This window comes from Saccostrea cucullata, unplaced genomic scaffold, assembly GCF_032062105.1.
Source record: "Saccostrea cucullata isolate Sc308-1 unplaced genomic scaffold, CSIRO_AGI_Scuc_v1 ctg971, whole genome shotgun sequence".
Classification (NCBI taxonomy): Eukaryota; Metazoa; Mollusca; class Bivalvia; order Ostreida; family Ostreidae; genus Saccostrea; species Saccostrea cuccullata.
Window position 1 is genome coordinate 196158 of NW_026926953.1, and position 17036 is coordinate 213193.

The window sequence follows — 17036 nt, forward strand, 5'->3', positions numbered from 1 at the left end:
GTTCCCGGAAGCTCGTGGGTTTTATCAAATATTTCAATTTCAGACAAATCATGTCATTTTAATTTATTATTAAATAATTTAAGTCTTAGAAATCTAATTTTGAACTTTGATTGAGACTCTTGTCAAATCTTGGTAGTTGAGGCCGAATATTTCACTATTATATACTTTGTTTTTAATTAACGACGAAAAAAAATCCTGATATACTTTATTTAATCAAATAAAATATACAAAATGACTATGTCAAGTTGAGTATTTTATTTGATTAAATAAAATGAATCAAGAAGGAGCTCGAATGTAGTATAAATGTTTTTAATAAATTCGAAAATAATATCGTATTTTCAGTCATATACTTGTGTATTGTGGCATTCGTCGACTTAATTAATATTTAATTCAATAGTTCTTTTTTTTAAATCAGTATGACACAAAACAATCGAACTAATGAATGATTTATTTTGATTGGGCAACTGATTTTAAACGGAAGTGTTTGGGCACTTCAACAATAGTATGTGTCTATTTTATGTTTTGTCTGAGGTTGCATTCAGTGAAAAATAGAGATCGTTTCTTCAAGATAACAAGAGATTGGCGTATATGATTTTTTAAAATGAACATTTATAGATGCATCGATGCAAGAGTGTTTTTGCAGTTTGAAACATTATGAATTGACTAATTGTGATGTTAATGGCATTAGGACAGCTTTAGTACCATCAGGATGTTTCCAGGCTCACAAGTTCAAAAAAGAAAAATTAAATGTTTTAAACAAGCCCAGTGACTCATGGAAAAAGTGGAAATTACAGAAATACTAAGACCAGTGATGTTTATTGAATTTTAAACATTATTTTTGTATTTTACTGTTGTATAATAGTCACAATTTGAGTTGTATTCTTAAATTATAATAATATGTAAATTTATAATTTCTTTTTTTTATTTCAATTTTCAAATTTATAATTTACTAATTTAACATATATGGACATGTACATGATTAATATGTTTGTCAATCAATAATGACCAACAGTAATAATTTTCAAATCAGTTTCTAGTAAGACATATATTAATAGTTTTATCAAACAGAATAACCTTTCTATTACCAGGTACTAAATATTAGATAATCCATTTAAATTTCTGATATCGGGCAAAAACATTTTCAGGTAGACTTTTTAAAAAAAAAACTTTTGACTTCCTACTATACATTTTTTGTACAATGAACTGGGTACCCAATCGCAAAGTATCTCATTTACTTCTTGTGAACAAATTATATTTTAACTCTGATTGATTTATCTTAGCTCATAACACTGAGATTTCAAAAGCTGAGTGTAAATGCTATCATTTATTACAGAAAAAATCTGATAAAGTGAGAATGATTATAACAATAAAAAGTTCAATAGATAAGGACAATTCATACTTTGAGAACTTATCATGTACATATAATTTTTTAATCCTTTGAAATAATACATAGATTTAGAATGATTCAAGAGAGTAATCTTATACAATACTGTGACAAGGGGGAAAACTCTTTCATATTTTCATCTGATTTCTATCCTAAAGAACCGTTACACTACACTTTGATTCTCTACAATTTTCATGACTTTAAGAGGGTGAATGTTCAAACTGCCAGATATTTCACTTGTTAGTCAATCAGAAGAAATTAGTGTATTGAGAGAATAAATTTTATTACTGTATTAATTCTATGAATGAATATGTGAAAAGGTATGATGCCCCTTCTGTCCATGTAAATATTCAAGAATGTGCACACATTACTTGCTTCCTTTTTTGGTATCATAAAATTGACCATCATCTCTCATAACAGACTTTTGTAAATAGAACATCCACCCCTGATCCCTCAAAAAAAAAAAAAAAAAAAAAAAAAAAAAAAAAAAGAATCAGCACATAATTTATTCATTTTTAATCAGATTCTTGACATCCACAGATGTCAAACAATGGCATCTACACTACTCTCAATACATGTACTGAAAATACAATGGACACTGGAAAGACAACAGATGAATGATATCTAAAATATCAAACACTTTAACAGGTTGCAGTATGAATAAAACATCTGTAAAATTTTAAATAAAGCAAACACATCCTGCTGGCATTAATACATCAATGAACTCTCTGCCATCTCTTTTTCATTTGTCTCTTTGAATGTACAGAGTATTTTGATCACAGTTTTAAGGTTTCCCTATCGTCTTTAGAAATCCTCTTTTTCTTTGGGTTGTACTTGTAGGTGACTGGTACAGGCCCCTTTCCAGCTCTCTCCATCTCAATGGCATGAAGTCGTTCAAAGTCTCTTATGGCCTCTTCGTTTGACTTTAAATTACCTAAAAAAAAAAAGAAACTAGATCATATATTTTCTTAAGTTTGTTCTTTTTCACTAAAAATAAAATTAACTGTAGACATTTCATATAACAAATGTGCATATTTATTGCAATCAGATCTCCAAGAAAACACATTAATTAGTTTCAATATTAATGATCAAGTGTGATGTGCATGTAAAGACCACTGTGATAAATGCAAATGTACATGCCAAGATGTAACAAATAAAACAAAATTCAATCACAGGGGAAAAAGGATTTATCAGTCACCTTCCCAAAGCTTGGACAACAGAATTAAATTTCTTTACTTGATATAAGTACCTCTGTTATTGCACCATATCACTCATAACCCAAACACTGATTCCCTTACCTGACTGCTCTTTAATTTCTCTGAATGACTCTCTAAATGTCTTGTTGTTTGTTTTCAAATTCTTCTGATGCACCACAGCCTCTGGAATTTTCAGGAACTTTCTGACGTCCTTAGAGGAGAACAGGACGGCTTGTAAGAGAGAGATGGTGTTGTTTGTCACCCAGTAACAGCAAAGGGCCTACATAAAAAAAAATCAAGATATCAAGGTGGTCAAGCCAAAACAGCATCTAGCAGGATAATTTTTGAAATGTAATAGGGTTTAATAGCCTTCTAAAAGAGAACTGCCTTACCGATGGGAAATTGATCATGAAGAGGAACATGGCTCCAGCCATTCCACATCCTATTTTCTTTACAAGAGGACTGGAGTTGGGATTTTCTGCTCCAATCTGCATTAAACAATGAGAGACACTACATAGAAATATGAACGTATGGATAATAATAGACAGTGAATATATATTTCAAACTACAAAACTACAGAGTGTCATTCTTTAAGGACATTTTCATTTTAATCGATGACTGTTAATCCCCCCTTCATCTTCCAGAGATAAATGAAGTTGCAATGGGGGACCAAATTTCACTCCAGCCAAATCCTGATCAAGATTTTGCTGCCTAAATTACATTTTTCATTAAATCACCCTGAGCAAAATTAACAAATCCTGTCTAAGGTGTATCTCCATTTAGGGGTTTCAGCATGATGATGAATGATGGCAACATTGTTATATTCCAATAGAAAGCAATTACATGTAGATAGTGCCTCCTTAGAAATCTACCTCATATAAATCTCTGTTAGCAGTCCTATTTTAAGACCAACAGATTTTTTTTTAAAGTGTACAATCAAATTAGGTGTTGGGGAGAGACACTTACTTGTATAATGGCTATAAGAGTAGCTGAAGTCAACAGAGGTAGGCCTAGATAAGGGTCTGTGGCTGTCAGATCTGTGAACCATAAGATTCCTCCCGTCTTCATACTCTCCACAGGGTAGGTGGCCATCCCTCGTAGTCCAATGAACATCGAAACGAAGAATGGCATCTAGCAAAAAGTAAATATGACACATATAGCCTATAATTGACACAAAATGTAGAAAACCTCAAAAGACAACCATGTACAGTGTACTTTATTCTAGTAAAATGCAAAAGAGTGGGATTAAAACTTGCAGGAATATAGTTTTTTTTTAATTATTTCAGAAATAAACCTTTGCTTTACCAGTGTACTTTGTGTATTAGGTAAAATGCACTAAGTGGGCTATAGGGCTAATAGTCAAAATATACAGATTATTTTAGTGAACTTTTATAGAGTTATATTTAATTTCTATCATTACTGAGATCTGAACTATTTACAGGTTTGAAGTTTTTTGCATTCTGCATGTTTTAATGTAAAAGAGAGATTCACTTTATCACAAATAGACAGTGTATTACAATGTACATGTACTGTGTACAGTAAAAAATTTCTAATAAGATTTTTTTTATTCACGTTAAGTATCCTAAAATTTTTCTCAATAGAATGTAGAAGTTAAATATTGCTCAATAAAATGTAAACTTGAAGTCACTTTCAATGATTATATGATTGTTTAAAATGTTATAAAATCCAGCAAATTTCTATGAATCAATTGATGTCCAGATTTATATACAAGTTTTACTGTATCTGTGTTTTATGCATGTGTTGTATGTTTGTGAAGAAAATAAGTACTGTCTGTATCACTGTGCCAATAAAACATACAAATCAAGATTTTGTGCAAGTAAAACACTTCCTTTACAACATACCTGTGCAAGCAATGGCAGAAACATTTTGTAAGTCTGTATATCATGTTTTTTCTGGTACTCTGACAATTCTGCTTGGTATTCTTGCACTAAAAGGGATTGAGTTCAACAAGAAATGGTTTAGAAACATGTATCATGCCTTCTTTGTGGCAATATAAAAAGGCTCAACTTAAAATTCAGAATAACAGAAAACATTATTGTAATGATTGTGAAAGAATGGGTAACCCACAAGTCAAGGACAAACATATTTCTATTAATGAAATTAAGAATGGTATACTCAATCTCATTTACATACAGTACTCTAAACCTAACATTTTTGAATAGGGTTGACACTCTGAAAAGAAAGATAACTCTCCTGGCATTAATAACTATTTATCCATTCCATGTCTGCTTAACAGGGTATGCTAAAATCAATCAAATTTCAATCATAATTTAGAATTATTTTTTAAAAATCATTAACATTAAGAAGAAAACAATTATATTAGCGAATAAAGGGATTGTAAAATGAGAGGGCCTTACTTGCTAATGCATCCCTTCTCATTCTTGCCCTTGTTATTTTCTCTTGCAGGACTTGGGTCGTGGGTGCATGGTTCATGGTGTTAATGGTTCTTTGTCTCCCCTTCAGATATATAGGGAACAATGCCCCTCTTATTATAACAGTTACTGAAAAATGCAATTTTCTACGTTTATTGCGAGTTTTTTTTTGTTTGTTTAATAATGGACATTGGGTTACATTCTGAAACACAAATCATGTCTTTTCTTCAGAATTTAGACATTCATCATTGGGATAAAAGACAAGTTAATTCTTTTCATCATTTTTGTCAATCAAAGACATTTTTAAATAGAAATGACAGAAGAATCAATAAAAGGAAGTAAGTATTATGTAAATTTGAAATTATAAAATATCATATTAATTTCCTTAATACTTATGTAACAAATCTGTCATTATACTCTCTCTTAATTAACAAGATATTTAAAGAGCTAGAACTTTCTTATATTCATAATTAAATTGGTATACTTCCAGTTGGGGAAAACACTGTCCGATGATAAAATTTCCAAAACATCTTGATTTATAGTTAAATATTAGAATTCTATATAAATAAGATTTAATTCCATATACATGAAACATACCTATCACAATGGATGCCCACCAAGGAACACCTAAATTAACATGAACCATCTCCAAAAACTGTTGCATTAAACCAGGTGGAGTGAACTTTCCCAGTCCCAAACTTTTCAGAGACTCTTCCCCCAGGGCATTTAAACTTGAGGTGACGTCTGTCAGTTCTGGTTTTACTATTCCAGTGTTACTTGACACTTCAGAAGCAACTTTAGATAACTTATCATCTTTGGAGATTTCAGATGCAGCTTTGCTTAGGATTTCATCAACTCCAGTCTGCACAATATATAAAATGAATTAAATTAATCATAATGGTATGAGTACCTTAAAAGAAAATAAGCTTCATAATCATTATATACCAGAGCAGAATTTTTCGATCATCAACTTGAAATTATCCAGTGAATCTGATAAAGATTTGTCTCGACAAAACGGTAAAGATTGTGCATGCCCACAGTAATTTTATTCACCTGTTTATCACTGGTATTCACAGTACTGTTTTAACTTCACTTTTGATAGAATGCATGGATTAAGTACACGGATAATAGACATGTATCTTATACACAGTAAGCAGTATTTCTTTCATTCGGTCAATACTTACAGATGTGCTTTTTGCCCTTGTAATGAGAGCTGTGTTTACTGCTATTCTATGTTTCTTTAACACGTTGAATAACCCTGTTTTGGATGTGCATTTCTGGACATTATAAAACCTCTTTCCTGTTACCTAAAAACAGAGAAAAAGTGAAATCCAAAAACATTACATTAAATGTCACCATTTTCTAATAACTGAGAAAATTCGGATTTTTGTAATTATTTTTTCCCCATTGACCGCATTTCATCTGTACTTACATTTGTGTGAGACACTCTTCCGATTAAAATATAACCTTGTTTATTACATTTAATTATACTATTGAAATATCGATTTGTAGCCATTTTGGTTGATGAAATGTTTACATAAAAAGACGACATTCGGCATCATTCATGTCTTCCACATGTTGTTGTCATTCGGAATCTCTCTTGATTTGTCGCCTTTCAATAAAAGAAAAGGTAAAGCATAATCCGATATTCAAAATGGCGACCATAGTGAGAGTGAAACGGAGAAGATACGAAGACCCTGCTGAAAATATTGTTCTTTCCTGTAAAAAACTCAAATCAGACGTCGCTGATATTGGGCAACATGATAAAGATGGCTGTGAGAGTTATCTGAAGTTTGCTGGGACTGTCATTTCGAAGGTAGAGTAAAACTCAGATCATCATCTGAGGCTGATCATTGTCACTTAGCTCAAACTCAAAGTTTACATCATGAACAGTTCACACCAGTGTTTCGTATAATTCCAACATATTCAATTCTCTGAATGAGAAATTAAACTTCCGAACAATTTAGAGAATGTTAAAGTGAAAGAGGGGGGTGGTTGGTTGGTTGGTGGGGATTAACTGAATTATTAAGTTAAATGAAGACATACAGTTTAACTTGTGTGTCTCGAATATCAATATCTAGAATACCTTGGATATTAGGGCTGGGACATTACAACTTTTTCTATATCGATACGTATCATGATATTTGAGCCACGATATGATATGTATCACGATATGTTTAATTGCTTATAAAATCTTTTTTGCATTGATATAAACAAATTATTTCTTTGCAAGTAAGAATAATTTATTCATAATAGTTGTTTATATGTTGTAAAACAAAAATATTTTACTCAAGTGGAGTTAATTATTATTTATTACATATCTATATTTATAATTAGCCTATTTATTTTATATATTAAACCCCAAATGTTAAATAAACAAAGAAAAGCAGAAGTCAGATTTTTTGGGGCGATATTTCGATATTTCTTCATATGTATCGATATGCATATCGTCCCCACAGATATCTCGATATCTCGATAGATCATCCCAGCCCTATTGGATATGTCGAAATGATCTGGAAGCCCCAACCAACTGCTTTTGCAATATTCACCGTAGGGGTGGGACGATATACTGATACATACTGATATTTTCTTCTACGATACGGTTTACGATACGTGCATTAAAATATCAGAACGAAACGATATACGAACGACCTACCAAAAAATTGAAAATGAAAGTAGTTGTCCTTGGAAAATGGCGGCTTGTACGAAACGAAGAGATGATATTGATATTGAAAACACGCTTTAGAACTAATAAGTCGTAGATAAGGAGTAAATCATATTCACTAATAAGCATTGTCGGAAGATGGGACACGAAAAATTCAGTATGTAAAGCGTGTTATAACTTATAAACAGAAAGTATAGTTCCACAACAGTTGATATTATTGTTAGTCCATATCTTGTACCAACAGCTCATAACGAAGCATGGATTCTCTAATATCAAGAATTTGAAATTTTGAAACAAATTGTGGATTATTATTTTTTGGAATAAGTAATAATCTTCCTGTTTTTTAAATGAATTTTTTAGTCTTCTTGTAATCAACTTCTTATAGACGCCTGTGAAATGAATAGGTACAAATTATTGCTTTAGTAAATTTCTAGTCAATGAAATTGATGAACTTCAAATATTAATTTCAAAGCACATGATTTGATATATAGAATAATTTGTTAATTTAAAGTCAAAACAAGAAATAAAATAAAATACAAAGTTTTTTTTTCAAAATAGTCTAAGTTTTATTATTTATCATAATTTCGAGATATGTATCGTATTGTGTTATATTTTCGAAATACGTATCGTATCGCAAGATCTGTGTATATCGTCCCACCCCTAATTTACCTTCAATACAGGGTTCGACATTAACGTTAGTCCGTTAGTCTCAGACTAATACATTTTCATTCGGACTAATAAAAATTGTAGCTAATTAGTCTGAAGGGACTAATAAATTTTTCTGGGGAAAAAAAGAATTTACTGATGTTCAAATTTTCGACAACTTTTACTGGAAAACCCTGTATTTATTTTTAGCTTTGTAGCTTCTTGGCGGGAAGTTAGGTTATTCTGAGTCAATTTGGCACTTAATTTTAGGGCTTATTGGTATGAAATTAAACATTTTAGCGATCATGATCTAGTATGACACATAAAAAAAGATGTTGGATGTTTAGAAATCATGTATAGAGAAAAACGAATGAGATTGGGAATACAATCGTAGTTCCTGATTTTGCGATTTCAACGAATTCTTGGTATAAACATTTCATGTAAATGCTTTGTTTATTTCAGAAAAGTATTAAAAGTACTTTGCAACATTAATTCTATTTATTTATTTATATTTTTGACGGACTCATGAAATTGACCGCGGACTAGTAAAAGTAAAGAAGCACTAGTCCGTCCGGACCAAAGCCTAAAAATGTTAGTGTCGAACCCTGCAATATCTTGAATCCTTTGTTATCTTGTTTTTTTTCTCAGTTCCAGCAAGTTCAGGGATAAAAGGGTTTGACTGTACATTATTCACAAGTATTTAGAGTTATATGATGCCTTATCAGGAAGTATATACCATTATGATAATTTATTTTTCAAGATGCTGGATTACAGCTTATTGTAGGAATTTAGGCTGGACTGAGGACATCGGCCTGGATAGCTCAGTGGTTAGAGTACCTGACTAGAAATACAGGGGTCCCGGGTTCGATTCCCGGTCCAGCCATATGTTTTCAATATATATGTATTAATGAATTTTCAATGTATGTTTACTCATTCCTCCTTTCCATACTACAGATGGTGCCGTGGCCTTCTTTGTTCAAGCATTATATATTATTATACTTTCATGTTAAATACTACAATCTGATTGGTTTAGACGCAGTTGACAATCCGTTCTATTACCCTCAGCCGTAGCAACACACGTGGCAACGGGTAACACAACGTAATGTCACATGCGTGGAAATTATGCGCGTACGGTTCACCGTAGAATTCTCAAAACGTCAGTTGCGCGTTTGAAAGAACCGGAATAAACTTGACGTCAATAAAAGCTTGTCTCCGATGTAGCTTACTTGAAAACAACAAACGACAGACGAAACATGCTTGCGACCTTTAGATGAAAAAGGACTCTTACATTATCAAATTAACAATAAAGAGGTCAGTAAATCTTTTTCGAAATAGGGGGGAGTTTGAAAGCTTTCTAAACGTGAACGTAAAGACGATTGACGATTTTTTTGCTGACATCCTAAATCAAGAAGACATTCAGTATAATAAAATAAATGGTACCTGTTTTGGAGGGTAACAGTTGAAATTGACACCCCTCGGAAAACCATTGTCAACCTCCGCTGACGCGCAGTTGACAACGGTTTTCCTTGGGGTGTCAATTTCAACTGTTACCCTCCAAAACAGGCACCATTTATATAATGTATAATTACTGTTAAGTCCTGACAAGGTGAACTTGAGTTGTGTCTTTATGAAAGACTATTTTAAGGAGGGGGGAATGTAAATATATGAGGACCCCTGAGGACATCTGCCTGGATAGCTCAGTGGTTAGAGCACCTGACTAGAAATACAGGGGTCCCGGGCTCAATTCCTGGTCCAGCCATATGTTTTCTTTATTTATATATTTATGAATTTTCAATGTATGTTTACTCATTCCTCCTTTCCATACTACATTATAATACTCTCTAATGAAAATAAAACATGATGACCTGTTCCTAGTACATATGTATATCTGTAAATTACATGATAATTTTGGCTTACCATTTATTTGTGAAAACAATTTTAATCTTCCGGGGTACATCGTTTTAATATTAGTATATGGATGAATAAAATAAATGAGAAAAAAAAGAATTCAAATTTTAAACTACATTTATCTCATTACAGCTTAAAATCCTAGTTATTTAGATCTACATTTGGATTAAAATTTCAGTCATTTCTTTATTTAGGATGAAGTGATTTCAAAGCACATTAAAGATGCAATAAGGAAAGAAAAACTACAAAGAGAATACAAAAGTCATCAACCAGGTGTTCTACCCAGAAGTAGGCGGCATAAAAAGGAGTCCTCAAAAGCCAACAGATTCAAAATAACATCATCTTTCAGAGCGTTAGACCTCGCAGCTCTGGATAAGGAGGGCGATGATTGCACAGAAAAGGAAATCTCACCATTGAAATCCACCGATACATGTGACATTTGTAGAAAGCAAATTGCAAAACGTTCAAAGAGTCAAACAGGGATAGGTACAGAAAAAGGTGAACATGGTGAAAAAGAACATGATTTTTGTAACTGTAGACAAAATATCATTGTGAATTCTGCGGAGGGGGTTGAAAAGGGACAGAGAAATTCACATGAAGCAAGTTCAGCAGCCAGTGGTGCACAGTCAACTGAGAAAGTTTATCACTTATATGATGTAGAAGTTAATCAGTCAACACGGTCAAATCTACCAACTTTTGAGTCCTTAATTCAGGTATTATTTTTTCACCATAATATATTTTTTATAGTGATCATATTTATTTCTAGTAAAGACCAATATTTAGATTTAGAATCAGAGGCACTTACTATGATATATCATTGTCAGGATGGAAATTTCTAAATTACTTAGCAGCTTTTCATTTATTGGAACATCTCTGAAATCTTTATACAAGTGCCTAACATTTTATTAGGTCACCTGAGTCACTCAGGTGACCTATTGCTATCTTGTTTTTGTCCAAATGGTACATAATATTTCGTACGTAGTTCGTCGTTCGTCGTCAATCGATCGTCGTAAACTTTTGAACATTTTGAGCTTCTTCTCTGCTTTGAACCAATTTCAACCAAATTTGGCACAAAGCATCTATGGGTGAACACACAAAAATTGTGAATTTCATGAGGACCATGAAATATATGAGGGAGGATGGGGCCAAAACCACTAAAATTAATGCAATCTTCAAAAATCTTCTTCTTTACTCCTGGACATCAAGCAGTCAAACTGTTTGCATGATTGATAATCAGCATTTGTCCTTTACCAAAATTGTAATTCATGGCCCTGGGGTATATTCTTGCATACTAATAAAAAAATAAGTATATAGTGAAAATGCTATATTTCTTTGAAAATCTTCTTCTCTGCTCCTGGGTATTAAATAAACTAACTAAGTACATGTATGATGAGCTTGTGCCTCTACCAAAATTGTGAATTTTATGGCCCCAGGGTCAGGGGTTCTGGTGTCAGGGCGGGGCTCTATTGATTATATAGAGGAAATACATGTATTCTTTGAAAATCTTATCTTTACTCCTGGGTATTAAATAAACTAACTAAATATTCTAGTTAATATGAGCTTTACCTCTACCAAAATTGTGAATTTTATGGCCCCAGGGTCAGGGGTTATGATGTTAGGGCGGGGCTCTATTGATTCATGTAGTGAAAATACATGAATTCTTTGAAAATCTTCTTCTCTGAAATCCTAGATTTTATATAATTTAACTAAGTACATAGTTATGATGAGCTAGAGTGCCTCTAAAAATTGTGAATTTTATGGCCCCAGGGTCAGGGGTTCTTTTTAGGGCGTTCTATTGATTATATAGTGAAAATACATGAATTCTTTGAAAATCTTCTTCTCTGCTCCTAGGTTTTATATAAACTAACTAAGTACATAGTTATGATGAGCAAGAGAGTGCCACTACCAGAATTGTGAATTTTATGGCCCCAGGGTCAGGGGTTCTGGTGTCAGGGTAATATTCTATGATTATATAGAGGAAATACATGAATTTTTGAAAATCTTCTTCTTTTTTACTCCTGGGTATTAAATAAACTAACTAAGTACATAGTTATGATGAGCAAAAGTGCCATCTGCCAAAAGTGAATTTTATGGAGTTAGGGTCAGGGATTCTACATGTTAGGGCGGGGCTGTATTGATTATACATGTATAGTGAAAAAACATTAAATCTTTATATTTTCAGTCTTTTCTCCTATGTTTTAAGCAGATGAATTACCTATATAGTTATGAGCAATTTTAACTTCAAGAATTGTAAATTTCAAGGCCCCAGGGTCAGTTGTACCATAGGGGGGAATAAAGGCTGTACTTATGTACTGAAAATGAATGAATTGTTTGAAATGTGCTCCTTGGTATTAATCAAATATTTTTGAAAAGCAAGGATGCCTTTCCTAAAATAGTGCAATGTGTGGATCTAGGCCTAAGAGTCAACGGTTCATGTGTGGTAGTGAAAACTACTGATTATTGCTGAATATTTGATTAGTTGAAATGCATTTTTTGTTCCCCTACCCTGCCTATTTAAAGTAACCAAACTAAGGAACTGCTAAGTGTATAGTTATCCAATGTAAATTGTAAATGCTATAGCATTTAAAATAAAAATCAAATTTTTGTCACTGGGAAGTTGTTGAATAATGCTCAGGTGACCTATAAGGCCCAGGGGCCTCTTGTTTTAATTTTGATTTTGCAGGAAGCTCAAAATGCTAGTCTTGTAACATGTAATTCGGAACAAATGGTACACGAGCAGGTGCCAGAAGAAAAGGAAGAAGATTACGTTTACGATCTTTACTACACCAACAGTAGAGATTTTAATCTCCAAATATTCGAGAGTTCCCTGTCCATACACTCCTTACACACAGTGGAGTATGATTATATGAATGGTGAGGAGGACCATGAAATATATGAGGATGAGGATGATGAAAACGAGGAGAGTAACTGGAGGAATGATTACCCAGAAGAGGATCCAAGGTTTATAGAGGATGAGGGGGAGGATATAGACTATGTGTATGGGAATGGTATGCTTGTGATGAAATCATGATTAGATGCAATAAGTGTACATTGTACATTGGTGTCTCTTGAGCTACTGTGGTTTCATCATTTATCGTTGAGCACCAATTTTTGAGGATTTCGTTGTTGAGCAGGTTCACTAACTCAAATATTCATTGACCTGAGAAATGTGTTATTCATTCTTATAGGCAATGCTTAATTTGTCCACGAAATCAAGTATCCTCGAAAACGCCTGTTTTACAAAATACATGAAAATTGATGCCAACGAAAATTGAGGAAACTACATTATATGATCCTGCATATTAATAAAAATATACCGGTAATTTATATAACAGAATTAAATTACTTGGGACAATTCATTTTCATCAAAAGGGAAATAATAGTGATACGTACTAGACACCCTGTATGCTGGCTTGTGCCATTGCTATCTCAAGGGAGACAACTTATAAGTTGTCTTCCTGCACATCATTACTGGTATTGCTCTTGAAAATCAGATCACTGTATTATTCAGAAGGGTAAATGATAAAATTAGAGAAGTACTGTCATAGTTTATTGTGCAATATATACCATGATATACTGTCTATAAGTATTCATTTCATCTATAGATGTTGATGATTACCAGGCCTTTGGTTATGATGATAGAGGACTTGTCGAGTGGATGTCATCTAGGTGCAATATAGGTAAGATGTACAATACTATTGAAATCCAGATGGAATATACTTATTGCTTCAATATTATTTTAGATATAAACAATTGCTGAAGAGCAAGATATTTATTAAAAATATAATAATCTTTGGAAGTTTGTTTTCCTGTTTTACCCCCACCCCTCCTCATAATAAAAAGGTGGATTGTTGTCCCCTACCCACAAAAAAGGGAAGTTACTCTGAGAGATAATTAGGATATTGAATATTATTTATGTTTCATAGTAGTGTCATTTTATTTTGATGTTTATACAATTACTTTTTCAGAAGATGAAAGTGATGAATCATCAAGTGATGAAACAGAGGATGAAAATCCAGCAGGGTATGGGCATTACAAACAGCGGGTGATGAGGGAGCTAGAAATTGATGATTCTTAATCAAACTAATGTGTTAATAAAAAAAAACTTAAAGTGAAAATCATTACCGGTACATATTCTATCACTCTATCAATGAGATAGTACCCATATCATTCGTCTTGTAAAGATGTAAACTTGAAGAGATTTGATTGTTTTACAGTTAAAATTCAGTGTCTATTGTCTGCATATAAATATTTTAGACTTTTATGTTCTTATTCTGGAAGTACATTATTCTAATCTCAAATACCAGTTTAAAAAAATTTAATATTATATTGTTTAATTAAAAATTCCATATGATATTTGAAATTTTTTAATACAATATTTACTAGATATGAAAACAAGTTACTTGTAATTTTTTTTCTTCCAATTATTATAGCTGTTGTTTGAATCATGAAACAACTTTTATGTACTGTGTACAATGCATATTTGTGAAATGTATTCCAATGTAACATTGTTCTTGCATACATATTTATGAAATAAAAATGTAAATTTCTGCAGATGTGATGTTTTGAATACTCCAGAGACTTGATGCTTTCAGATTTTTCATAGAATATGCCAGTAAAACCCTAGAATTAAAATTTCAAAATACATGTACATTTATCATGGTGTAGAAACTTTCCATCACAAGTATGTATATATACATGTGTAATTATTTCTTCTTGGAACACCAAGTACAGTAAAACTCGTTAAGTATGAACACGAATATTGCAAATTCACGGACATAGCAAAGTTATCTTGGATCCCCAGCTATGTAAATTTAACGAATTCCTTATACAGATACATGTATAACAAATTACGGATATAGCGAAGTAATTTCTTAGGTCCCAGTGACCTCATTATAACGGAGTTTTACTGCATCTGTGAATTTTTTCATTGTCAACTGATCAACATAATCAAAAATTAGCTCATTTGGTACCAAGCCTCTATGAAGTTTTAATACTAGAGCTAGAATATTATTACCACTAAAAGAATAATGTTTACATATAGATGAAGGTCCCAAAGTTTTCATTTGAAATGATGCAGCATGTACATTGTCTGTAGTTGGTACTTATATTCACCGTCTAACCAATGTATTTCCTGTTGTATCTTGACATATCACAAACTTACATTTGTTTTTGTTGATAAAAAATGACAAAAAAAGTGTTTGATGAGTTTCATGATATTTTAATGGTATTGACTTTAATAAAGATTAAATGATAAAGCAACAAATAAGTAAGATTACATTTCATAAACACAATGATTAGAAAATCTGTTGATGAATTTATAAACATGATTTCTAAGCCAGCTTAGAATTTAATTAAAAAGTATTACAAATTTTAACGAAATATAGTTTTGAATAAATAATAATAAATAACAGAGCACAAGGCTATAGAAAATTTACAAGGTACCACAATCACAAAAACATTTCACATGCACTTTAACTCACATAATGTGTATAATGCATTTCCTACCAGGCAAGAATTGAAAATACACATAGATAGTTGGTTTTGATGATGGTCAATAAGGTTTATATAAATTCTTATGAAATACACTTTACATTTACAACAAATAAAACTTGACCAATCTTTCTCTCACAATAAATAAATTAAGACTTTTCATTTAGCACACAACTTGTGACAGAGAATCAACAGTAACATTTAAGATTACGTGATACTACAGTCACAAACAATAAGTACCATCAAACACTTGACTCAAAATACTGCAGTTCCCGTGGTGAAGACGCAGTACTGCCTTGTTTTTGTAACTCCATAGCTCCATTGTCTTGCCACTCCACCACAGAGGTGGGGGTGATGCTTTTTTCACGGTGGACCTCCACAGCACACGTTATTCTGTTCTTGGAGGGAATTCTGTTTATAGAGAGGTTTGCCGGTTCAGACATGACGCGTTTGGACTCCTGTATGGGATTTCTCTTTGGTTCCCTTTCTATGATGTCACTTTCAGTCAATGATCCAGCACTGTGAATGGAGAGGGATCTACTTTTGGGTTCTACACTCATGAGTTGTTTTGGTTCAGATACAATTTTATTCTCAAGTGAATTCAGTTCATTGTCAACTGCCTTGATTTCAACTACTTTTTCACCTTGTTCAACATTTGTTTCAACTTTTTCATCTTTCAAACTGTCTTTGTTCAACTCTATATCATCTACCTCCTCTAGTTCATTTTCTACCCTTACACTTGTAATACCATCCCCCATATCCACTGACACATTTTCAGCTGCATTGTGTTCACTGTTCTCCACCACACTACTGGCATGTTCTTCCTCTATTTTACTCAACAAGTTATCTATGCTGTTCATGTTCATATCCTCACTCTCACGCCTGAGCTCTCCATGAAGTTCAACGTTCTGAAGACAACCTTGACCTTCCATGTCCTTTGTCACCTGGTCCTCAGACCTATCTCCCCTGGGCTCCTCCTCATTGTGTGCTGGCTCCTCCTCTGGATTGTTCGTGAGGTCATCCTCAAAGAATTCCGCCAGGAAACCTCCATCACTGATCATCTGTGTATGAAGCGTCTGCTGCTCCACCCAGCTCCGGGTTTCCTCCAATATGTCCGCTAAATCTGTGGTTATTTCTGGAGTGAGGACAGACTCTTTACTTTCCTTGTTACTGATGGTTTTAGTTATGCTGTCTATAGGACTGCAGGCTTTTATCAGCTGTACCCCTGCAAAAACTACCAAATGTTATTGATTCATGTCATATACTGTATACAATTTTAACTTTTGTACAAACATGCTGTGCACAGGCACTTGAAATTGTTCCAATATTGAAAATATTTGATGTTATGATTT

The 17036-nt window shown here is 32.8% G+C and overlaps 3 protein-coding genes across 6 annotated transcripts in view; 1 reads left to right on the top strand and 2 right to left on the bottom strand.

Moving 5' to 3' along the window:
- Nucleotides 1-1876: 1876 nt before the first annotated feature.
- LOC134273036 (mitochondrial inner membrane protein OXA1L-like) lies at nucleotides 1877-6575 on the bottom strand. Its single transcript, XM_062755204.1, has 9 exons — nucleotides 6406-6575; nucleotides 6158-6280; nucleotides 5571-5835; nucleotides 4959-5102; nucleotides 4443-4528; nucleotides 3547-3711; nucleotides 2973-3068; nucleotides 2683-2860; nucleotides 1877-2318 (listed from the first exon to the last, which is right to left on the bottom strand). Exons 1-9 carry the CDS (start codon nucleotides 6523-6525, stop codon nucleotides 2161-2163), a joined length of 1335 nt encoding a protein of 444 aa, XP_062611188.1. The 5' UTR covers nucleotides 6526-6575; the 3' UTR covers nucleotides 1877-2160.
- On the top strand, nucleotides 6521-14296 carry LOC134273037 (probable RNA polymerase II nuclear localization protein SLC7A6OS). Its single transcript, XM_062755205.1, has 5 exons — nucleotides 6521-6789; nucleotides 10386-10904; nucleotides 12875-13199; nucleotides 13797-13871; nucleotides 14160-14296. The coding sequence occupies exons 1-5, from the start codon at nucleotides 6538-6540 to the stop codon at nucleotides 14267-14269; spliced, it is 1281 nt and encodes a 426-aa protein (XP_062611189.1). The 5' UTR covers nucleotides 6521-6537; the 3' UTR covers nucleotides 14270-14296.
- A 1162-nt stretch (nucleotides 14297-15458) lies between these two features.
- Nucleotides 15459-17036, bottom strand: part of LOC134273038 (cyclic nucleotide-gated cation channel beta-3-like) — a 39436-nt gene continuing 37858 nt past the window's right edge. Inside the window, exon 19 of one of the 4 annotated variants that reach the window (XM_062755207.1) lies at nucleotides 15459-16909. In XM_062755207.1, the coding sequence (XP_062611191.1) occupies nucleotides 15927-16909 (983 nt within the window). In that variant the 3' untranslated portion in view covers nucleotides 15459-15926. The remainder of the gene's footprint in view (nucleotides 16910-17036) is intronic. The other 3 variants (XM_062755206.1, XM_062755208.1, XM_062755209.1) reach the window with 3 other exon arrangements.